The 24326-nt window shown below is 46.2% G+C and overlaps 2 protein-coding genes across 6 annotated transcripts in view; both read left to right on the plus strand.

The window, feature by feature from the left end:
• Window positions 1-24326, plus strand: part of LOC120048177 (protocadherin gamma-A11-like) — a 119636-nt gene that overhangs the window by 90055 nt on the left and 5255 nt on the right. For 3 of the 5 annotated variants that reach the window (XM_038993933.1, XM_038993935.1, XM_038993936.1), the window contains exons 2-3: window positions 16917-16975; window positions 23225-23322. In XM_038993933.1, the coding sequence (XP_038849861.1) occupies window positions 16917-16975; window positions 23225-23322 (157 nt within the window). Of the gene's footprint in view, window positions 1-6877; window positions 9556-16916; window positions 16976-23224; window positions 23323-24326 lie in introns of those variants that run through there. The other 2 variants (XM_038993931.1, XM_038993932.1) reach the window with 1 other exon arrangement.
• Window positions 473-2980, plus strand: LOC120048099 (protocadherin gamma-C5-like). The gene has a single exon (XM_038993805.1). It carries the CDS (start codon window positions 488-490, stop codon window positions 2978-2980), a length of 2493 nt encoding a protein of 830 aa, XP_038849733.1. The 5' UTR covers window positions 473-487.

Here is a 24326-nt window from a genome sequence, read left to right on the forward strand (position 1 = left end):
ACAGGCTATGGGCTGCCCATAATACATTTCAAACGAGCCAATATTAACAGGGTGATTTTATATTGGAAAACAGTCTTTTTAGCCGCTCTCTGTGTTGTGGTGCATCAGATAGACCTCTACGTTTAGTCTGGCTGCTGTGGCTTTAAGAGAAATATTCTGTTAGCCCCTTATTGGATGCTAGAGACACACGCTGTGCACCAATAGCATACAGAAATGTACAAAGAGATCTACTCCCACTGCCTTCTACTCCCTCCCCCCCCCCAGCCTCAGCACCTAACACTTACAATACTCAGAGCTGCAAGAGAGAGAGAGAGTGATGCGCTCACATACACGGAGATAGAATAAAATCTCAACACAACATTATTTTTGTTATACAAAATGTATGGAAACATGCTAAATGGAATATACACACTGGGGATGTCTTTTGATATGAAGCTCTTCGTTCTGGACAGTATTTCAATGGGAATTGTGTTATAACGGATCAGGGATGACAAAGAGAATGGGATACCGAGACTGGAGATGGCTGGCTCTTTGGTGGCATAATTTCTTTCTCTTGTGGAGTACAATAGACAGCCAGACTCGCTACACCATCTCGGAGGAACTGAAACAGGGCTCTGTGGTGGGAAAACTAGCTAAAGATCTGGGTTTGGGACTCTCTGAGGTTTTTGACCGTAAGCTGCGTGTCGCCTCTGAGGCTGGTAAGCAGTATTTCAATGTGGATGCGGGGAAGGGCGAGCTGGTCGTGAATGAGAGAATAGACAGAGAGACTTTATGCGGACAAAGCGCCAGCTGCGTTTTACCTCTGCAGGTTGTCATTGAAAACCCGTTACAGTTGCACCGTATTGAGGTGGAAATACGCGACATAAATGACAATTCACCTAGTTTCTTAACAAAGGAGCTCACATTGAAAATAGCAGAATCGACAGTTGCGGGCATGCATTTTCCTCTGGAGAGCGCAGAGGACCCAGACGTTGGAAGCAATTCGCTCAAGTCCTATACTATTAGTAAAGATGACTGTTTCAGTTTAAAAGTAAACGAGCTTCGTAATGGAAGAAAACTCCCTGAACTGGTCATAGAAAGAGCACTTGATAGAGAGAAAAAATCTGTCCATCAGCTGCTGTTAACAGCGTTAGACGGAGGGAATCCCGTCAGATCCGGGACTTCACAGATAACTATCATAGTGCTTGATAACAATGACAACGTTCCCCTATTTGAAAACAATGTATATAAAGTGTCCATGAACGAAAATAGTCCAAAGGGTACCTTCATGGTTAAACTTAAAGCGACGGATAACGACGAAGGACAAAATGGTGAGGTAAAATATACATTTGGTGAGCGTACACCCGAGTCCGTGCTTTCCACATTTGATATTAATCCAGTTACGGGGGAAATGTTTTTGAAAGGTGAATTAGATTCTGAAAGCGCTGCAAATTATGAAATTGATGTAGTTGCTAAAGATGAAGGTATTCCGGAGATGGAAGGACACTGTAGCGTGCAGGTGGAAGTAATAGACTTAAACGACAACCCTCCAGAAATTGTCCTCACCTCCAAACCGAGCCCGGTGCGCGAGGACGCTCCTAGAGGCACGGTAGTGGCTTTGATCGGTGCCCGGGACCGAGACTCCGGGAATAACGGTAAAGTAACATTACAACTTCCAAAAGGCCATCCTTTCAGTCTGAAACCGTCCTTTTCTAATAATTACGCACTGGTCACCAGCGGTGTTTTAGACCGAGAGAGCTTCTCAGAGTATAATATTGAGATAACAGCCACTGATTCAGGCTCCCCTCCACTGACTACCAAGAAAACTATACCGGTCAGCATCATTGATGTCAACGACAACCCCCCTAAATTCACTCAGCCTTCCTACAATGTATTTTTAAAAGAGAATGGACCACCAGGATCCATGTTATCATCAGTATCTGCATCTGACCTGGATTTCGGAGATAATGCCAAGATTTCTTACTCCATCTTAGACTCCAAAGTGCAGGACGTGTCTGTATCCTCCTATGTGTACATTAACTCTGACAACGGCAGCATCTACAGCATGCACTCGTTTGACTATGAGAAACTGAAGGTGTTTCAGATTCTGTTGCAGGCCAAGGACCACGGCTCTCCCTCTCTGAGCAGCAACGCCACAGTCCATGTTTTTATCCTGGACCAGAACGACAATGCCCCCGCTGTTATTTACCCCTCCGCTGCCCTGGGCTCGCTCTCTCACCAGAAGATGCCCCGCTCCGCTAAAGCAGGCTGCCTGGTTACTAAGGTAACGGCCGTGGACGCAGACTCGGGCCATAACGCCTGGATCTCGTATAGGCTGGCTGAGGCCACAGACACGTCTCTGTTCAGTGTCAATCTTTACACGGGGGAGGTGAGGACTAAACGCGCTGTGTCCGAGCAGGACGACTCCTCTCAGAGGCTGCTTATAGATATACAGGACGACGGGGTGCCAGTCCAGTCCGCCACAGTCACATTGGCCATACTGGTAGAGGATGGGCTCCATGAACCCATCTCGGATCTCCGGCAGAAAGCGCCAGAGCCTAGCAAGAAAAGCGGGAGAATCGCGCTGTATTTGATCATCTCTCTGGCCTCGGTGTCCGTGCTGTCTCTGGTGACCTTCATCATCTTAGCAGTCAAGTGCGTTAGAAACAGCAGGAGCAGCGGTAGTTGCTGCATGAGACGGGACGACTTGGACGGCTACAAGAACCCCAACAGAAACCTGCAGATCCAGCTCAACACTGACGGGCCAATTAAGTACGTGGAGGTCCTGGGAGGGGATATGTTGTCTCAGAGTCAGTCCTTCAGGTCCTGTCTCTCTCCCATGTCAGAGTTCAGTGATTTCACCTTCGTTAAGCCCAGCAGCACCACTGATTTTAAGGAGATGATCAACGTCCTAGACGCGTCTTTACCCGACAGCGCCTGGACCTTTGAGAGCCAACAGGTGAGCGGTGAGCTGTACCATTGTAATGATTATGATTCCTGACTCTAGTGCCTTTAATATGACGTCCTATCATGTGGATTCAGAGTTTAGTTTTCCTATATGCTATGATGTCATAATCAGTGAGTGGAGACCAACCAACCTCGAGACATTTAAAATGTCAGGGTGCAGCTTATGTACAAAATAAATGCTCTGTAGCCTATACCGCCTCGGAAATAATTGAGGACGCAGCAGGACGAGGCAGAGCATATCAAACACAAGGCTACAAGCTATAAATACACTGAACAAAAATCTAATCGCAACATGCAACAATTTCAAAGATTTTACTGAGGTACAGTTCATATAAAGAAATCAGTCAATTGAAATAAATGAATTAAGCCCTAATCTATGGATTTCAGATGACTGGGAATACAGATATGCATCTGTTGGTCACAGATACCTTTAAAAAAAAAGGCGTGGATCAGAAAACCAGTCAGTAATCTGGGGTGACCACCATTTGCCCCATCCAGCGTGACACATCTTCACATGGAGTTGATCAGGCTGTTGATTGTGGCCTGTGGAGTGTTGTCCCACTCCTCTTCAATGTCTTTGTGAAGTTTCTGGATATTGGCGGGAACTGGAACACGCTGTCGAACATGTCAATCCAGAGCATCCCAAACATGCTCAATGGGTGACATATCTGGTGAGTATGCAGGCCATGGAAGAACTGGGACATTTTCAGCTTGCAGGAATTGTGTACAGATCCTTGCGACATGGGGCCGTGCATTATCATGCTGAAACACGAGGTGATGGCGGCGGATGAATGGCACGACATTGAGCCTTACACTCTAAAAAATAAAACGTTTTTGGAGAATCCCATAGGGGTTCTTCAAATTTAAACTGTGGGGTTCTTTGAATAACCCCTTTTAATGGTTCCTCAAAGAATCTTTTGAATAACCTTTTGGGGTAAATGTTTTAACTACTACTATTATTATTATTATGATACGCATAACGATAACAACAATATCCCAATATTTTAGTTGTCAGTGTTCATTATGACTTTAGTGGCAAAGCAGAATTAAAACATCCAAATATGAGGTAAACAGAGCCCCAAGTACAATGGTTATATCCTCTGGCGTGTTGATGTTAATGTGTTGATGTTCTCCGTATCCATCGGCAGAACGATTTTTCCAGTGAATGGTGATCGAACAGGTTTCCTGTTATATTCATCAGTGTAGGGAGGGTCAAGTCTGTGAATCCCCAAAATAGTAATTATACAGATGACTAACAAAACATACACACGACAGTATTCTTACACATACCTTGTCCATAATGTAGAAGCCTATGGGCTATTCATTGAAGAGGTAAGGGAGTCGGGTTTTAAGTGGGCTCTGCATAACATACCAATACCAATTGACATACCTTTGTATGCCTCCTTGTCGGTATACCTGTATACACAAAAGTGAGCCGTTCAGTCACCTGCACCCAATGCAGCTAGTCTTCAACATATACTTAAAGCCTACATAGTCTTACCTCTTTGTTGATTGATATCCAATGAATTGTGTCCAATTTCTGTTTTAGAAAGATTTGCACAAATATTAAAAGATAGATGGTATCATCATAAAACAATATTGATTGATATCACACAAGGGACAAAACTTACCTTTAATTGAGGGGATCTTTACATTTTTTAGTTAATTGCCTGCACCTGCTGTCCTTTCAAATTCAAATCCAAATGTTTGTTGGGCAGTTAGGTTCCCGCAAGAATCGCCACCAACTAAGGAGGTTCCTCGATGAACCCCACCTCCTATGGTGTTCTTGGAAGAACCTTTTGGGGGCTATTTTCAGTGCCAAGAACTGAAAATAGGTTATTCGAAGAACTTTGAGGATCTTAGAAGAACCCTTGTTGAATCCTTAATTTGTAGAGTATAGGATCTCGTCACAGTAGCCCTGTGCATTCAAATTGCCGTCAATAAAAATACAATTGTGTTCATTGTCAATAGCTTATGCCTGCCCATTCCATAACTCCACCGGCACCATGGGGCACTCTGTTCACAACATTGACATCAGCAAACTGCTCACCCATACAACACCATACACGCTGTCTGCCAGTTGAACACTGGATTTATTCCGTGAAGAGCACACATCTCCAGCCTGCCAGTGGCCATCGGAGGTGAGCATTTACACACTGAAGTCGGTTACGACGCCGAACTGCAGTCTGGTTAAGACCCTGGTGAGAATGATAGTATGCAGATGAGCTTCCCTGAGACGGTTTCTGACAGTTTGTGCAGAAGCTCTTCAGTTGTGCAAACCCACAGTTTCATCAGCAGTCAGGGTGGCTGGTCTCAGATGATTACGCAGGTGAAGAAGCCGGATGTGGAGGTCCTGGGCTGGAAATGGTTACACGTGGTCTGAGGTTGTGAGACCGGTTGGACGTACTGCCAAATTCTCTAAAACAACATTGGAGGTGGATTATGGTAGAGAAATGAACATTCAATTCTCTGGCAACATCTCTGGTGGACATTCCTGCAGTCAGCATGCCAATTGCTCACTCCCTCAAAACTTCAGATATTTGTGGCATGGGGCCGGAGAAATTCATGTTCATCACTCCCCACATTAGTTCATCAGATGTACCCAAAAATATTTTTTTCTGCAAAAAACAAATCAATGCTATTTAACTACCTACATGTTTCCTTGTTGGACCTGTGTTTACAATGTATCCAATTTCGGTTTGTGTTGTCACTTTGTAACGAGAACGTTTGGCATGTCTAGGCACATATTGCGTCATGATTGCAAGGTGTCCCGATATATTTTCCAACTGTCCCGTTGTCTGGTTATAAATGTCCATTCTAGAATGCCCTTCTAGCCAATCAGAAATGAGTATTCAATGATGCTGCGGTATTAGATATAATGTTGGCCTAATATTAGCACTAAAACATTCCTTACCGGTATCTACATTCACCTTAATGTTGTAGCCTATGAGAATGGATGATATCTGGATCTGCAGGTTAATAAATGTTTGTAAAGTAGTCCAGAAAAATGATTAATTGTTCACACTTATCAACAGCTCATAATTTTGTTTTAGGCCTATGGTTTTATGTGAAATATATTTGGCTATTCATAACAGTAATTACATGTAGGTTTATCAAAATATGGAATTTACATCAGTCAAATGATTACTTCATTAGCTTACCAGTGAACAATGCAGATTTCTTTAGGCCTATATCATAGCTTTATACTTTCTCATTCAAGTATTTTGTCAATAGGCCTACAGTAGAAATTGCACTGGATCAAACGTGATAAGCTCATATGTCATTCATTATCTGTTTTAGTAGGCCTAATAAATACAAAGAGATGTAAGTAGGCCAAAGGTTGTTATGCTGGTTATCAACGGCATTGCTGTCTCCTTGCTAAAACCAATCTGTGCTTTACATCATGGCACATGGTTCAAGCGTTATCAACACCTCTGGAAAGTAAATCATTTGATAACCATGCCGCCTTGCGGCTAAGTCCATCATTGCAATTTGACCATGAGTCCATCAGTTACTTTGCGTAACTTTGCTTATATTCAATGTAAGTAGTTCTGTTCGTTGACAAAACATAGCAACAAGTTCATACTTAGTCTTGTGGTTTATACCTACCCTTGTTCGTGCCGGTCTGTGCATTAAGCGCTTGGAAATGGCATAATTAGCTTTTTTTTTTAATGATATTATTTTATGCGTTCCATGGCCTCGTCGTCGTGAATTCGGAGTTATTTTTGCTCTTAAGGTAATGTCTTTAGCGTGTAACATGTCTCTAACTTGATGGTAAATCCAAAATGAGTGCCTCTTAAGTTTTCACTCACTCTCTGCTTTGTGAGAGAGTTCTGTGTGGGGAGCGAGTCCCGGCTTCTCGGCCAATAGGATACGGCTCTTTGTGTCTGTGTCCCCGCCCCAGAGAGGAGCAGAGCAGAGGAGACGAGTGTGGAGAGTTTTAGCCGATTCTTCATGGAGTTTTACTTTTCCTCTTTTTTATTTGCCGTATAGAATTAGGGCGTCATGATAACTTCTAAACTTCCCACCGCACTTTTTCTTAAACGGAAGTGTTTACCGACAGCCCGGTAGCGTCGTTTTCCCGAGACTATAGATGAGTTACGGTAAAATATTAACTTTGAACATTTTCCATCCCCCGGACCCCTTATAATGGAATCCAGACAGAGGAAAGGCTACGGAGGGTGGCCAGTGCTGAGGCTCTGGTTTTCTCTGGCGTGCTTTACGGGCGCGACCGCGCAGCTCAGCTACTCTATTTTGGAGGAGCTTAGACCCGGGGCGGTGGTCGGGAATATCGCTAAGGATTTGGGCTTCACGGTTCAGAGGATAATTCAGCGAAAATTGCGGGTGATCTCGGAATCTAACGCGCAGTACTTCGAGGTAAACCATGCGACTGGGTATTTGGTTATTAGACAGACAATTGACAGGGAACACATGTGCGAATTAAGTTCAACATGTTCACTACATCTTGAGATTGTACTTGAGAACCCTTTAGCAATACATCGGGTTCTTGTGGATATTGTGGATGCGAATGACAATGCGCCGCAGTTTTCCACTAAGAATATTTCCTTGGAGATATCAGAGGCGGCTGCGCCGGGCACTCGGTTCCGACTGGAGAGTGCGCACGACCCAGATGTGGGTATCAACTCTCTGCGCACTTATCACCTCGCACCCAATGACTGCTTTGTTTTGAATGTGGAAACGAAAAGTGACGGGAGTAAGTTCCCGGAATTAGTTTTAGAGAAGGCTTTGGATAGGGAGACGCAGGCCTCGTTTCGCCTGTTGCTCACCGCGGTAGACGGGGGAAAGCCCGAGAAGTCTGGGTCCACTCTTTTACTCATAAAAATTCTGGATGTCAATGACAATGCGCCCGTCTTTGAAGAGCCGGTGAAAAAAGTGAGCATTTTGGAGAATGTTGAACCGGGCACTTTAGTAACGAAACTGAACGCGACCGATGCGGATTACGGTCAGAATGGGCAGATCTCCTTCCTGTTTAGTAAATACACGCAGGACCGGGTGCTCAAGCTATTCAGCGTGGATTCTAAAACCGGGGAGATCCGTGTAAATGGCCAGGTGGACTATGAGACAGCGAATGAATATCACATCACCGTGCAGGCCAGGGATGGGGGAACCCCCGCCATGGAGGGTTCCTGTAACATCATAGTTGACGTCACTGATGTGAATGACAATTCTCCAGAGGTAACGTTGACGTCACTGACCAGTCCCATCAGAGAGGACGCAGCTCCTGGTACAGTCATCGCCCTCATCAGTGCAAGGGACCTGGACTCTGGTAAGAATGGGGAGGTGACATTAAAGGTCCAGTCCGGCCTGCCCTTCAAACTCAACTCTGCCTTTGGTGAGCACTACAATCTCGTCACGGATGGCAACCTGGACCGAGAGACCATGGCAGAGTACACTGTGGTCATCATGGCGACCGACGCGGGCTCCCCTCCCCTGTCGTCGCGGACGACCTTCGTGGTCAAGCTCTCAGATGTGAACGACAACGCTCCTTCATTCTCCCAGCCCTCCTACTCAGTGGACGTCCCCGAGAACAACGATCTCAGCACCCCCATCACCATGGTGACGGCCTCTGACCCGGACACAGGGGACAACGCCCGCGTCTCCTTCTCCATCCTGCCCAGCATGGTTCAGGGCTCCTCCATTTCCTCCTATGTCTACATCAACCCAGAGACTGGACATATCTACAGCATGCGTTCCCTAGACCACGAGACCCTCAATGCCTTCCGTATCGAGGTGCAGGCCCGAGACGCCGGGGCGCCACCCCGGACCGCCAACGTCACCGTGCATGTGTTCGTAGTGGATCTTAACGACAACGCGCCCCTCATCGTATATCCCCCCTTCCCCCAGGACACGGGGCTGCTGCTGAGTGTACCCCAGTCGGCTGGGCCGGGTCATCTCATTACTAAACTAGTAGGGGTGGACCCTGATAGTGGACATAACGCTTGGCTGTTCTACTCCATCGCCCCAGGGCCACACGCTGGTCTCTTCCGCATCGCCCCCCACACTGGGGAGCTCCGCACCGCCCGCAAACTAGCCGAGGAGGAGGGCGGCTCCGCCTATGACATCATCGTGGTCGTCCAGGACAACGGCGAGCCCACTCTCTCCACCACTGTGGCCATCACAGTAACCGTGGAGGAGAAGGGCACCAGCGACGCCGCCACGGACAACCGGAAGACGTCTGTGATGCGTCCCACCGGCATGCCTGACATCACCCTGTACCTCATCATCTCGCTGGCCTGTGTCTCGGCCGTGTTCTTCCTCACCTTCCTCATCCTCATGGTGCGATGCCTCCGCCACCGCAGCGACCTCGGAGGGACAGGCTGCTGCTACAGCCGCCACCGGCCCAGCCGGGCCCACCATCAGAGGCCCAGCAAGGACCTCCACCTGCAGCTCAACACAGACGGACCCATCCGTTACATGGAGGTGGTGGGAGGGGCTCAGGACCCCCCAGGAACACGGACCTACAGACCCTGCTACTCCACCATCTCCAGCCGAAGTGACTTTGTGTTTGTCAAGACGCCCATGATGAGTCACAACAACACCCTCAGCATGACACTCAACAGGAAGCACCTAATGAACTCAGCCATTGAGGTGAGGGCGCTGGGGGGAGGAGGCAGGATACTGGCCAATCGAGTATTGTGAAAATCACTTGACCAATGACATAGGTCTGTAAGTACTAGGTTATAAGCATTGGCATTGAAGGTTTGATCCTAAGATCCTGGTCTTTATTGACTTAGCTTACCCAATTGAGCCTGCTGACCTAGACTGACTAAGTCACGTAGCAATGCAGTATTTATCCTAAAGCCTAGCATTGTTGACCCTCAACCCTCTCTTTATGATGTGTGTGGTATAGTAGATAGCTCATACAACTGTGTCGCCCTGCTAGCCAGTGAGGGGAGGAAATGAAGGAGAGGAGAATTGCTTTAATATTTCATAGGAGATGCAGTCTCCCTCGCTCTCTCTGACTTCCAGTTACTAAACAGGATCAGCAGGGAAGCAATGTTCTACAAGAGAATGAGAGAGAGAGAGGGAATGGATGGATAGGAGTGCAGAGAGGGGTAGAGGGGAAGAGGGGATGGAGTGGTTTTGACAGATGGAGAGGAGGAGAGTAACGACAGATGAAAATAGATACCAGAGCTTAGAGTAATAGCATAGTCAGATAGGAAGTGGAGGGGAACCGGATGACAGAGAGAGAGGAAGAGAGAGGGGGGTGGAAAAGAGGAGGGGGTGTGAGGAAGGGGGAGGATGGAACAGAGGGAAGGAAAGAGAGAAAAGGGGGAATGAGTCAAAGAGTAAAGCAGTGTCTGAAAAAAAGAAGGAATTCCAGGGGTCAGCGCTCGACCTCTCACTTCCTGTTGTCCTCTGAACCTTGATTGGTTCCATGCCATGTCTGAGTCACATGGCCAACCGTGACCTCACCCTGTGTGGCTGTCTGTGTGCCTGTGGCAGCAGCTCTAGTCAAACATTCCCAAACCTCATTCCCAGAGCACTTGTTAGGAAATACCATTTCACTCTGTGTTCCGGGGTGTGGATGGAAAGTTAAGTTCTGACTGTCCACATGCAGAGGACCTCTCCCTGTTCACTGACTAACTGTGTATATCTTGACTTCCAAGATGGCTGCCAGTGCTCTAGTTTTGATGATTCATGTAGAGAGACTGTGGCCTCTTTCTCCTTTTTCATTTGTTTAATCCCTTTTTCATTTAGCCTAGCTAGTGATTATAGTTTTAGTAAAGTCCCTACAGGAAGAGGGCAGTGGGTAGTGTGCTGGTTTAGTTTGTGATAATGCCTCTTGTGTAGGCTATGTGTCTCTGGTGAATTACACAGCTTATATCTCATGATGGGAGAGCACGGGTGTTTTCCTGGTTATCTGATTTTCTATTGGTCTGTTTTTCCTTTCGTGATTGTCATGGTCATCATGACTCTCTCTCTCTCTCTCGCTCTGTGTGTCTCTCGCTCTGTGTCTCTCTCTCTCTGTGTGTCTCTCTCTGTCTGTGTGTCTCTCTGTTTCTCTCTCTCTCTGTGTTTCTCTCTCTCTCTTTTCTCTCGCTCTCTCTCTCTCTGTGTTTCTCTCTCTCTCTCTGTGTTTCTCTCTCTCTCTGTGTTTCTCTCTCTCTCTTAGGCTGTCCACTGGGGTCGTTAGGGTACCATCTGTCTCCCTGCTCCAGTGACACGTGTAGTTACAGCAACGATAGAGGGAGGGTGAGAAGGATGGAGGGAAAGAGAGAAAGACAGTGAGGGAATCACATTACGCACGTGTGCCGCAGTGACAGACAGATTGGCCTCTAATGGACTAGAGCCACAGAGAGGACACAATCAGCGTGTGTGTGTAAACAGCGTATAGTCAGGCGCTCAAAGCCCTACAGCAAGATGTAATCTTAGCAGGGCCCTAGGTCCCCAGGGTCCCATTGTGACAAACAGAGTGACTTCTCCTCTCATTTCAATAGCAGTGTGTAGTTCCTCCGCAAAGGCTTTTTGTATATGGAACCGTCGGAGTGTGTAGTTGTGAACGTGTAGTACTGAGTGTGTAGTACAAACCCCCACCTTCAGGCTATGTGTGTGCGGTCGCATTTACATTATGTGGCTAGATCTGTATGTCAGGGTCGGCGCGCATGCTGGTCACGAGAAAGAGACGTCGATTTTGGACGTTTGTAAAGGTCCTGAGGACGTCGACAGGTGCCTTCGTTGGCGCTCCCCAAAAACAAAAGATGGCACAGCACTTGGCTCAAACTGGCCAGGCTCAGAGCCAGAGCGCACTGTTTTAGACCGCCGCGCCATGGCAGTTCAGTTCTCCAGCGAGCAGGGAGAGTGCCTGAATGATACTTAATGGAAACAGCGTATTGTTTTTGAATTGTTTTGTTTTAAGCCTTCGCCAAGCCACAGCCCTGACCTTAACCACTTGGAATTCATTCCGAAACTTAACCCTTTGAGTTGTTTCTGTTTGAACCCTGTAACCATTCAGAATTAACTCTGTAACCACACAGAATGAATTGGTTATCATCCAATTACGGCACATTCCGAAATGAAACTATGAGATCAGGTTACAGGGCGTGTGGTCACGTGCGACAACTAGATGTGGGAGCGTTTTGTAAAAACTCTGTTCTTACGGATGAAGAAGCAGCACATGCTGCCAATTGGGCCGCATGGCTCGGTGAATCCGTCCCCGAGTCATCTACAGGATCACATGATGTGAGACTGTGTCTCAGTGTGGTCCTGTGTGTCAGTATAAATCTCACCAAAAGCCTTCCTTTTCATCTCTCATTTTGTCTCCAGTCCTGGACTTAGCCTCCTGGCGGGTCCTACATTGTCAACTCTTTCTCTAGGATCCGTATAGCTTTCAGCATTAGGATTCATGATAATCTGTTTTTCCTCCAGTGTCATCATCTGAATGGCTTAGGAGGACAATGGAACTGAAAAGCATTTATTGTGATAGCCGGGAGAATATTGTGTGGGAGTTAGTGTGTGGGGATTTGGGTTGGGAGACTGTTAGAAAGACTTCCTCTTTCAGACAGAGCACCAGGTGCAGTCTAGCCGCAGTTCTGTCAATGCCAAGAGGTGTGGGTGTGAGCGTGTGTATTTTGGTGTGTGTTTGCGTTTGGAAACCGTAACTTCCTCACACGACACACAGCACCAGGTGGGGCCCAGCCTGTGTGAGAACCATGCCGGCGGAAGGTTTGTGTGTGAAGTGTGTCCGTGTGCGCGCGCGTGTGTGTGTTTCAGCGGGAAGAATCCTGCCGATGAATGTCCTCCCATTCATCAGATTATGGCCAGTGCTCAAAGAGTTAACCTCTCATTGATCCACTGAACCAGATGTGCTTTCTTTTCCGGGGTCGGACTCGGGACGCACACTGGCATGGAGCCCAGATGTTCATGTCCCAGCGATTAGCGCCTTTTTCTCTTGTGTGTCCAGAGCTTTCACTCTGTGATTGTCCTTCTTTATCAGATAAAGATCAGATATGGACTGAGATAAATCCTCAGTCCATACAATTCTCTGCCGTTGTCTGTACAAATAATACTGTTTTCATGTGTACTGAACAAAAATATCAAGGCAACATGTATACTGAGTTATTTAAAAAATATATATATATATTTAACCTTTATTTAAACCAGGAAAAGCCCATTGAGTCCCAGAGTCTCTTTTTCAAGGGAGACCTGGCCAGGAAGGATAGTATACATGAACCAAGTAAATTAGTCAATTGAAATACGTCAATTAGGCCCTAATCTATGGAGTTCACATGACTAGGATGCAGATATGCATCTGTTGGTCACAGACACCTAAAAAAAAAAAAAAGGTAGGGGCGTGGATCAGAGAACCAGTCAGTATCTGGTGTGACCACCATTTGCCTCATGCAGCGTGACACATCTCCTTCACATAGAGTTGATCAGGCTGTTGATTGTGGCCAGTGGAACATTGTCCTACTCCTCTTCAATGGCAGTGCGAAGTTGCTGGATATTGGCGGGAACTGGAACACGTCAATCCAGAGCATCCCAAACATGCTCAATAGGTGACATGTCTGGGGAGTATGCTGGCCATGGAAGAACTGGGACATTTTCAGCTTCCAGGAATTGTGTACAGATCCTTGTGACATGGGGCCATGCATTATCATGCTGAAACATGAGGTGATGGCGGCAGATGAATGGCACGACATTGGGCCTTAGGATCTCATTGCGGTATCTCTGTGCATTCAAATTGCCATCGATAAAATTCAATCGTGTTTGTTGTCCGTAGCTTATGCCTGCTCATACCATAACCCCACCGCCACCTTGAGGCACTCTGTTCACAATGTTGACATCGGCAAACTGCTTGCCCACACAACGCCATACACGTGGTCTGCGGTTGTGAGGCCGGTTGGACGTACTGCGAAATTCTCTAAAACAACATTGCAGGTGGCTTATGGTAGAGAAATGAACATTCGATTCTCTGGCAACAGCTTTGCTGGACATTCCTGCAGTCAGCATGCCAATTGCACGCTCCCTCAAAAGTTGAGACATCTGTGGCATTGTGCTGTGTGACCAAACTGCACATTTTAGAGTGGCTCCCTTCCCCCCCTCACTCATTGTCTGCAGCACAAGGTGCACCTGTGTAATGATCATGCTGTTTAATCAGCTTCTTGATATGCCACATCTGTCAGGTGGATAGAATATCTTGGCAAAAGAGAAATGCTCACGAACAGGGATGTAAACAAATTTGTGCACAAAATCTGAGAGAAATAGGCTTTTTGTGCGTACGGAAAATTTCGGGAATCTTTTATTTCAGCTCATGAAACATGGGACGAACACTGTACATGCTGCGTGTATATTTTTGTTTAGTATAGTAGTAGCTTAGGGACATGCACAGGTTGTAAGGCAGTAGGTTCTCTACCTATTAGTGTAACTCTGTCCAGTGATAGTGGTAACTGTGTTAGAAGCAGTCAGTCTGGTAAGTCTCTATGGATCAGAACAGGAGAACCATAATCCCTATCTGACCTCAGAGCAGACAGAGCTTCTCACTGAGGGAGTTCAGTGGGTTTTTCATCTACTCTGGTCACTTTCTGGTTTCTGCCCTTAATAACTGACTCTGGATCAGCTATCTGGAGCACTGGTCCCTATCAGGAGTATTATGGGTGGATTTATAAGGGAGGAAAGTAAGAACACATTTACTTGAGAACTGTTGATGTTCTAACAGAAGGTTGTGCTCTTAGTAACGCCACTTGACCCTTTTAATGTGTGATCTGTGAACGCAGTAACAGTATAGGACATGCTTACTCAGATCTCATAGTGTTCCGGTGGAACGTCAGCCGAGCCGCGAGTCGGTTTCCTTTTATTCCCTACATGCCTGTGGCGGTACCTGACCTTGGGAATGACCTCTGGGAGTGAGACAGGTTTTTTACATTTTTTATTGTGGCTGCAGTGAGCGTCACACCGCTGGAATGTTGGGCCCCCTACTCATTTTCAGATGAAAAATCACTTGTTCTCTTTTTCCCCTTTTACTGCCATGGCGACTGCCGCCAAACCAGCAGAGCGAAAGGGGGAAATATACATCTGTCAGTCTGTCTCTCAGATTGAGACAAAATGCCCACTGGACGAGCGGAGAAGATTAGATTACACGTCCACCCCCCTGTTTCTTCCCTCCCAGTCATCATTCTGTAATTTAGAGGTCTATTGATAGTTCAAAGACCTGGGTGTTCCCGTTTTATTTACATTCTTGCAAATAATATGTAACCAGATAGCCAACCATTAAAGATGGCCGCCTCGAGTCCATCTGCTCGTCTGGATCCGTCTACAGAATCCATAACAGGATAGAATTTGCACACAGAGCGAGTGATGTGTATTATTGTGTTACATGCGATGAAATCAGAGACCCTGGGGTAGACTGACATGTACACCCGTACTGGGTCATTTTGGCGCAGCTTGTAAATGACACGCTGGTGGTGAAGGTGTTATTGGATAGCGTGTTTCTCGCTCTACCCCTCTCGCTCTTTCCCCATACCCTCTTCTTCTCTCTCTTCCGCCCTCTCCCTCTCTGGTCTCTCTGTGGTAGGACACTTGTGTTAATAATGCAGGGGAGGCGGGCGGCGGCCGTGCTAGTTTGTCTGGGGAGCCTCTCTCTTCTCTCCTGTTCTCTCCTCCATTGTCGATTAGGAGACATTAGGAGTCTGGAACACAGCCAAGGGTCTATTCACCGCCTCACTGCCAAACCACAGAGAGAGGGAGGGAGAGGGGACGGGAAAGAGAGGAGAGAGAGATGGGATGGGACAAGAGGTAGAGGCGGAAGAAAAATGGATGTGGGTTGGGACTTTAGGATTAAAGAGAGATGGGGGTGAAAGAGAAGGAGGTCAGAGAGAGGCCTTTATCTCTTCTAAAAAACAAACAAATCTTCCCTCTCTCCCTCTCTGGTCAATTTCGCACACTGTATCTGTTCATATTAAAACAACAAACAGCTGCTATATTCAGCTGACGCTTATTTTCTATGACTGCTCTCTCCCCCCCATGTCACTCTCTCTCTCCCTCTCCCCCCCATGTCACTCACTCTCTCTCTCTGTCTCCCTCTCTCTCTCTCTTTCACTCTCTCCCCCTCTCTTTCTCTCTCTGTCTCCCTCTCTCTCTTTCACTCTCTCCCCCTCTCTTTCTCTCTCTTACACAGGCACTCAATTAGCTTCCATCTCTCCCAACAACCACTGACTGCATGAGGAGTCCTTCGGGCACTCAGTCATGGCCCTGGGGATCTTAATGGCTCTAGTAGCATGTCAGAGTTCTCATCGCTGTGAATCAGCCAAGACCACATTTTAGACCAGCACTGTTTGTGTGTCACCTATTTGTATTGACCCCGGTGGATCAATGTTAGGGAGTTTGTCATCAATGAAGCCCTCGTCTTGTCTGAATCTGAGAAACAAAGACATTGATCATGTAAAAGCTTCAGTGGAGGCTTTATAAAGTTTGACACGCTGTAGTGAGGACAGAGTCATCAATGCAACAACAAGGACCGATCTCTACTGCATATCTTGTGGAATCCCATACATTTGGTTGAGTTTTTGTTTTGTGCCCGTAATTGGGAGCGGAGTCCCCGTCTCTGTGTGTGCCTCTGTGCGCTTCACTGACGTTTTCTGCTCCATGGATTTCAGAACAAAATGGCCACCCATCCAGGCTGAGAGATGTATGCCTTTTATTCAGCCCCCTGACCACAGGCAGAAAGACTACACGCGAGAGGAGGCTGGTGGGAGGAGCTATAGGAGGACAGGCTCATTGTAATGGAACGGAGTTAATGGAACGGAGTCAAACATTTGGTTTCCATATGTTTTATACCGTTACATTGATTCCATCCCAGCCCTTACAATGAGACAGTCCTCCTATAGCCCCTCTGACATGCCACCTCTGACACACACACGGATGGACAGAGACTGGAACGATACACGCATAACGTCCTGTTGGTGTGTAGAAACAGTGATTTGACGTTGTATTTTGTGTTCTCTTCACAGCAAAAGCCTCCTAACGCCGACTGGCGCTTCACCCAAGGACAGAGACCTGGACCCAGTGGGTGAGTACATAGACTCTTCTGTACACACACACACACACACACACACACACACACACACACACACACACACACAAGAGATGGGGAGACATAGATTGAGCGATGGCTAGCAAAGAGAGGGAGAGAGAGAGACGGGATTAAGGAGAAGCTGTGGTCCTGTGAGGCTCAGTCGGTAGAGCATATGGGCGAGCCATACATCAAATGGATGCACGCATGACTGTCAGTCGTTTTTGAATCATTTAGCATCTGCTAAATGGCATTGGGCTCCTGAGCGGCGGAGCCGTCTAAGGCACTGCGCCACTCGGGAGTGCAAGGGGCGTCACTGCAGTCCCTGGTTCGAATCTAGGCTGCATCGCATCCGGCCGTGATTGGGAGCCCCATAGGGCGGCGCACAATTGGACCAGCAATCGTCCGGGTTTGTCCGGGGTAGGCCGTCATTGTAAATAAGAATTTGTTCTTAACTGACTTGCCTAGTTAAATAAATAAAGGTTAAATAATCAAATACAAAAAATACATTATATTAGGAAGCAGTAGGAACATACTCATTGTGCGCAGCGGAGGTGATATCAGCAACTGAAGCACATTGACTTTGTGTAGATGAGAATCTGGAGCTCCTGAGATTCCATCTGAGCCCTGACTCCTCTGAGTGAACAGTCAGATTCTCCAGGCTGCTCTCTGCCTCACACACAAAATGGCCGCCATTCCTCTCCCTCCCTCTACTTTCACAGAGTCTGTGTGCCATCACTCAGTACTGCTGAGGAGAGTAGAGGAGCAGAGTGAGGGGGGGAAGGGAGAACAGAAGTGCACTAACATATACACATTCTAGCTCATTGATCGCATTTGTGTTTCCATCTGGGTGATAGCATCTGATTGATCAGTTGTGATTTACTGTTTGGACATCAGTGATTGGCTGTTTCATGGTGGTAGAGGGGAAACTGCATCTACTGACATAAATCAGTTTGTGTGTGTCTGTGACTGTTTGCCTCTTTCATCGGTTATTTGGCCTACATTGTGTGCCAAACTGCTGATCACGCCGCAACAGTTCCCAAAACAGAACATTTACACAACACATTCCATGAGTCAAGAACCATCTAAGTGAGTGAGTGGGTGGGGGGGGGGGGGGGGGGGGCTCTCCAGTCCTAGCTTGCTTCTCCTACCACCCGGGACCCACACACACACACACAGTTTTAACAAGGAACAAAAACATGAGAGCTTTCCATGTTGGAAGCCACTGAGGTCATGGATACATTGGAAAACGATCCATTTGGAAAAAGCTGGCTTCTTCTTTGAGATGGATGTCAAAGGCGCAACACTTTCCACAGAAGCGCGGAGCTCCGCTGATCTGATGTTGCCTGGTCTCTTCCTGGCCTGTAGATCCAGATAGAATAGTGTAACACTCCTCTTGTGTTTCCAGTCTCTACAACTACAACGGCGATCACATGAGATGGACGCCGAAGCGAGGCACAAGGTACCGACGTGTGTGTTAGCATAGAGAGTGTGGTCACTTCATGGCCTCGACAACTTGTTCTGGATCAGTTTGTTTTGAGGCACCCGTAAATAGGTCATGTTGAAACTGTTTGTAAGGGAAACTGATCTAAAACCAGTTGTTAAGGGCAGAGAGGAGCTACGGTGGTTCTTCCTGTAGGTAGGTAGAGCTCTGCAGTACTGTGTGTAGATACCCCTGACCCGTTAGCTATAGCGCAGATTCACTAGCCTGTGCCGAACTGGGCTATTGGTCTCTCTGTGAAAGTCCGACTTTGATGAAGTCGGACTCCGATTGGTTCACTTCGGTGCAGTGTGATGTTTTTAGTTTGTGCGCTGTGTGTATTTCGTGGTAGTTTTACTTAGCGTGGTGTGGTTGTGTAATCAAAGACTATAGAATATTTGTCCTTTTTAGTTTGGTGTAAAATGTGTTTAATCCCAAGTAGAGAGGGTGCGTTGAGTTTGCTGCGTTCCCCAGACACAATGACACTTGTAGATATCCTATATCACGATGTGGTCTTCTTCTCATATGCCTTTTCCTGGTGGCCAGAAAAGAGGGCTTTGAAACGACTGTCTGATGAGAGATTGGACCCAGCTGGCTGAGAGGGCATTGAACAGGAACGTCTAAAGAAGGACGGGAATGTAATCTACTTTATAGAAGGATTGGACAAGAGTTCCCATAGTTGAAGTGGACAGTAGAGTTTAGGAAGCGGCTTGAAAGGCTTATCTAGATAAGATGCCTATTTCATGCATGGTTACAGAAGCAGCTCTGACTGACCAGTTAGAATGACCCCTCTGGACATGACCAGTCATCATCTCAGCCACAGGAAGAGATAGTCCTGAAAGCAGGAAGTGATTATTTGGACCACAGGAAGTCATAGAGCAGGGAGAGGCTAATTAGTGATAAACAAGGCGTCCTCTTTGTCTCTCTAGTCCACAAAAGGAAACCAATCAAAATGGCAGTCCTGCTGGCTCCACTTACCACGCTTTAACCTGGTCTGGTTCTCATTTGGGATGCTGGCACTGGTCAAGGACTCTTTCGCACTTTGGCACATAAGTAATACCCCCTTTAAAAATGTGGCTGAACATTTTGGCAAGCTGGACCGCACCACTTCTTAAAAACAAAAATCTTGATCTCTCTCATCTCCCTCTCTCCATCCTGGTTACTTTCTCAGTCCATATGCCTTTGTCCAGTGGGTTTTTAATTGGTTCCAAGCAGAGACCAAAGGAAGGGCATTCGCTTATTTTTTTTTACTGCAGCCAATAACACACACACACATTCTTTTTTTACTGCTGCTCATAGAAGGCAGTAAGCTGGATGTGAGACTCTCACGTCCTTTTAACCCCTCGCGTGCCATTCTGTTTCTTCTCTGGCGCTTCAAGCAGGGGCACAGCCTTTACCCACAACCCCCTGGTGCTACTGCTTTAGACCATCAAACAGCTACTGAAATGGTCCAATCACTGAGGGACTGATGTGGATCAAAACCATCAGTAGAAATGCCAGACCTCAATCTCTCTCTGTCTGTGTGTGTGTGTGTCTCTCTCACTAAGAGGTATGGGAGTTGGTGTAAGTCCGTGAGTGTAATCAAGAGCAGGTCTACTCCTTTTCTTCCTCTGCATGCAAAATGAGACTTTAAACAAAACAGCCCTTTGAAGATTTACGCTGCCCATATGGAAATGTTCAACGCTCCGTGTGTGTGTGTGTTGTGAAGCCAGCTGTTCCCTTTTAATGTGGTGCCATTATGTTTCATCACATTTACTACGTTGTGTTGTGCTGGTGGCCATTGTTTAAATAGTGAGCCAACAGGTTTCAGGTACTTTTATTTCCATTTCCAGCAGACATTTTGAGCAAAATGTTTGTAACATAAAACCGCAGTATCGAATCACAATACATTTCGTATCGGCACCTACAGTACCAGTCAAAAGTTGACACACCTACTCATTCCAGGGTTTTTCTTTATTTTGGCTATTTTCTACATTGTAGAATAATAGTGGATACATCGACACTATGAAATAACACATACAGTTGAAGTCGGAAGTTTACATACACCTCAGCCAAATACATTTAAACTCAGTTTTTCACAATTCCTGACATTTAATCAGAGTAAAAATTCCCTGTCTTAGGTCAGTTTGGATCACCACTTTATTTTAAGAATGTGAAATGTCAGAATAATAGTAGAGAGAATGATTTATTTCAGCATTTGTTTCTTTCATCACATTCCCAGTGGGTCAGAAGTTTACATACACTCAATTAGTATTTGGTAGCGTTGCCTTTAAATTGTTTAACTTGGGTCAAACGCTTTGGGTAGCCTTCCACAAACTTCCCACAATAAGTTGGGTGAATTTTGGCCCATTCCTCCTGACAGAGCTGGTGTAACTGAGTCAGGTTTGTAGGCCTCCTTGCTCGGACACGCTTTTTCAGTTCTGCCCACAAATGTTCTATGGGATTGAGGTCAGGGCTTTGTGATGGCCACTCCAATACCTTGACTGTGTTGTCCTTAAGCCATTTTGCCACAACATTGTAAGTATGCTTGGGGTCATTGTCCATTTGGAAGACCCATTTGCGACCAAGCTTTAACTTCCTGACTGATGTCTTGAGATGTTGCTTCAATATATCCACATAATTCCCCTTCCTCATGATGCCATCTAGTTTGTGAAGTGCACCAGTCCCTCCTGCAGCAAAGCACCCCCACAACATGATGCTGCCACCCCCGTGCTTCACGGTTGGGATGGTGTTCTTCGGCTTGCAAGCCTCCCCCTTTTTCCTCCAAACATAACGATGGTCATTATGGCCAAACAGTTCTATTTTTGTTTCATCAGACCAGAGGACATTTCTCCAAAAAGTATGATCTTTGTCCCCATGTGCAGTTGCAAACAGTAAACAATTGTTGGAAAAATTACATTTGTCATGCATAAAGTAGATGTCCTAACCGATTTGCCAAAACTATAGTTTGTTAACAAGACATTTGTGGAGGGGTTGAAAAACGAGTTTTAATGACTCCAACCTAAGTGTATGTAAACTTCCGACTTCAACTGTATGGAATCGCATAGTAACCAAAACCGTGTTAAACAAATCAAAATACATTTTATATTTGAGATTCTTCAAAGTAGCCACCCTTTGCCTTGATGACAGCTTTGCACACGCTTGGCATTCTCTCAACCAGCTTCATGAGGTAGTCACCTGGAATGTATTTCAATTAACAGGTGTGCCTTGTTAAATGTTCATTTATGGAATTTCTTTCATTCTTAATGTGTTTGAGCCAATCAGTTGTGTTGTGACAAGGTAGGGGTGGTATTCAGAAGATAGCCCTATTTGGTAAAATACCAAGTCCGTATTATGGCAAGAACAGCTGAAATAGGCAAAGAGAAAGGACAGTCCATCATTACTTTAAGACATCAAGAGCACTCAATCCGGAAAATTTCAAGAACTTTGAACATTTCTTCAAGTGCAGTCGCAAAAACCATCAAGCGCTATGATGAAACTGGCTTTCATGAGGACCGCCACAGGAAAGGAAGACCCAGAGTTACCTCTGCTGCAGAGGATAAGTTCATTAGAATTACCAGCCTCACAAATTGGAGCCCAAATAAATGCTTCAGAGTTCAAGCAACAGCCATATCTCAACATAAACTGTTCAGAGGAGACTGCATGAGTCAGGCTGTCATGGTTGATTCGCTGCAAAGAAACCACTACTTAAGGACACCAATAATAAGAAGAGACTTGCTTGGGCCAAGAAACACAAGCAATATGCATTAGACTGGTGGAAATCTGTCCTTTGGTCTGATGAGTCCAAATTTGAGATTTTTGGTTTATCCGCTGTGTCTTTGTGAGATGCAGAGTAGGTGATCAGATGATCTCCGCATGTGTGGTTCTCACCGTGAAGCATGGAGGAGGAGGTGTGATGGTGTGGGGGTGCTTTGCTGGTGACACTGTCTGTAATCTATTTAGAATTCAAGGCACACTTAACCAGCATGGCTAACACAGCATTCTGCAGCGATACGCCATCCCATCTGGTTTGCACTTAGTGGGACAATCATTTTTCAACAGGACAATGACCCAAAACACAGCTCCAGGCTGTGTAAGGGCTATTTGACCAAGAAGGAGAGTGATGGGGTGCTGCATCAGATGACCTGGCCTCCACAATCACCCGACCTCAACCCAATTGAGATGGTTTGGGATGAGTTGGACAGCAGAGTGAAAGAAAAGCAGCCAACAAGTGCTCAGCATATGTGGGAACTCATTCAAGACTGTTGGAAAAGCATTCCTCATGAAGCTGGTTGAGAGAATAGCAAGAGTGTGCAAAGCTGTTATCAAGGCAAAGGGTGATTACTTTGAAGAATCTAAAATCTAATTTGTTTTGTTTAACACTTTTTTGGTTACTGCATTATTCCATATGGTTTATTTCATAGTGTTGATGTCTTCACTATTCTACTACAATGTAGAAAATAGTAAAAATAAAGAAAACCCTTGAATGCGTAGGTGTGTCCAAACTTTTGACTGGTACTGTAAGTATCAGCATAATATTGTATAGTTAGGTCCCCTGGACCTTGTGTGCGTTTGTGTGTGTGTGTGTGTGTATGCCAGCTTCGTTTCTCTGCGTTGCCTGCAGGCTGTGTCTGCTAATCATCAGACCCTGTAACTTGACATCAAAGACCACCAACCGTCACACCAGGGACCAGCAACACACAATAACACAAGCAGAAAAGATTACAGTTCTAAAATGGCCGCTGGTTGTTGACATATGTGTCCTATCTCTCGCTCTGTCCCTGCAGGGCTGGAGGTCCCCCTGAGATGGCTATGGGAACAGGACCCTGGCCCAACCCCCCCACTGAGGCCGAGCAGCTCCAAGCCCTGATGGCCGCAGCCAACGGTGAGTCCAACACTTCTCCATTCACCTCTCTATTTTTCTATCCCATCTTTCTATCACTTGTTCCCATCCTCTACCACTCTCTCAAGCCCTCTTTTGTTATGGTCTACCTGCAGACCCTCAATATCATACTCTATCCCTCTCTTTTCATCACCACCATATGCCTATGCCTCTGACATTCAATAATTTCCTCTCTCTCATTGTAGTGTTGTATAATGGAGAGAAGGGCAGAGTTGGGGGAGAGGGGAAGGTAGGTAGGGAGGGGTCAGGGTTTGTTCCTGTTTGGTTAGAGGGCATGCAGCCAGACTCATTGATAAAGCCCTCTCTATCCTCATTGATGTTCTATGGCCCACTGTACTGGCACACACACACACACAAGTTCAAAGACTATATCAAATGCTACCAGCAGTACTCCAGATATATACAGTAACTATTACAGAAACCTGTTTAATGCAATAATATTACAGTGCTTAGTGTTTGCACTGTATACAGTTCCCACACCTGCGAACATATATTGGCAAACAGAACGCACAGTGTTAGCACACACACATGACACAGATACACACAGTGTTAGTACACACACATGACACAGACACACACAGTGTTAGCACACACACATGACACAGACACACACAGGTGTTAGCACACACACATAACACAGATACACACAGTGTTAGCACACAAACACATGTTCTCTTGCCCGTGCAGAGCAAACGATTCAGAGCTCTATGACAACACAGCCCTTCCCTTCCCCCTATGCTTTTTCTGCCGCAGTTACTGCGCACACACACACACACACACACACTGCGAGTGACTCATTCTTGGGCTGTTGCTGCAGATTGCCTTCTAATCAGTCTAACACAGAAACACATCAGATTGGCCTTGAGAGCAAGGCCCACTAACACACACACCTCTGTGTGGTAAGACCTATTACCACACAGACTTCTGTCATTGTTTCCATTGTGATTACTACCATTGACACCAAATGAAATCTATTTTTATTTGTC

The sequence above is a fragment of the Salvelinus namaycush genome, chromosome 5, assembly GCF_016432855.1.
Source record: "Salvelinus namaycush isolate Seneca chromosome 5, SaNama_1.0, whole genome shotgun sequence".
Lineage (NCBI taxonomy): Eukaryota > Metazoa > Chordata > Actinopteri > Salmoniformes > Salmonidae > Salvelinus > Salvelinus namaycush.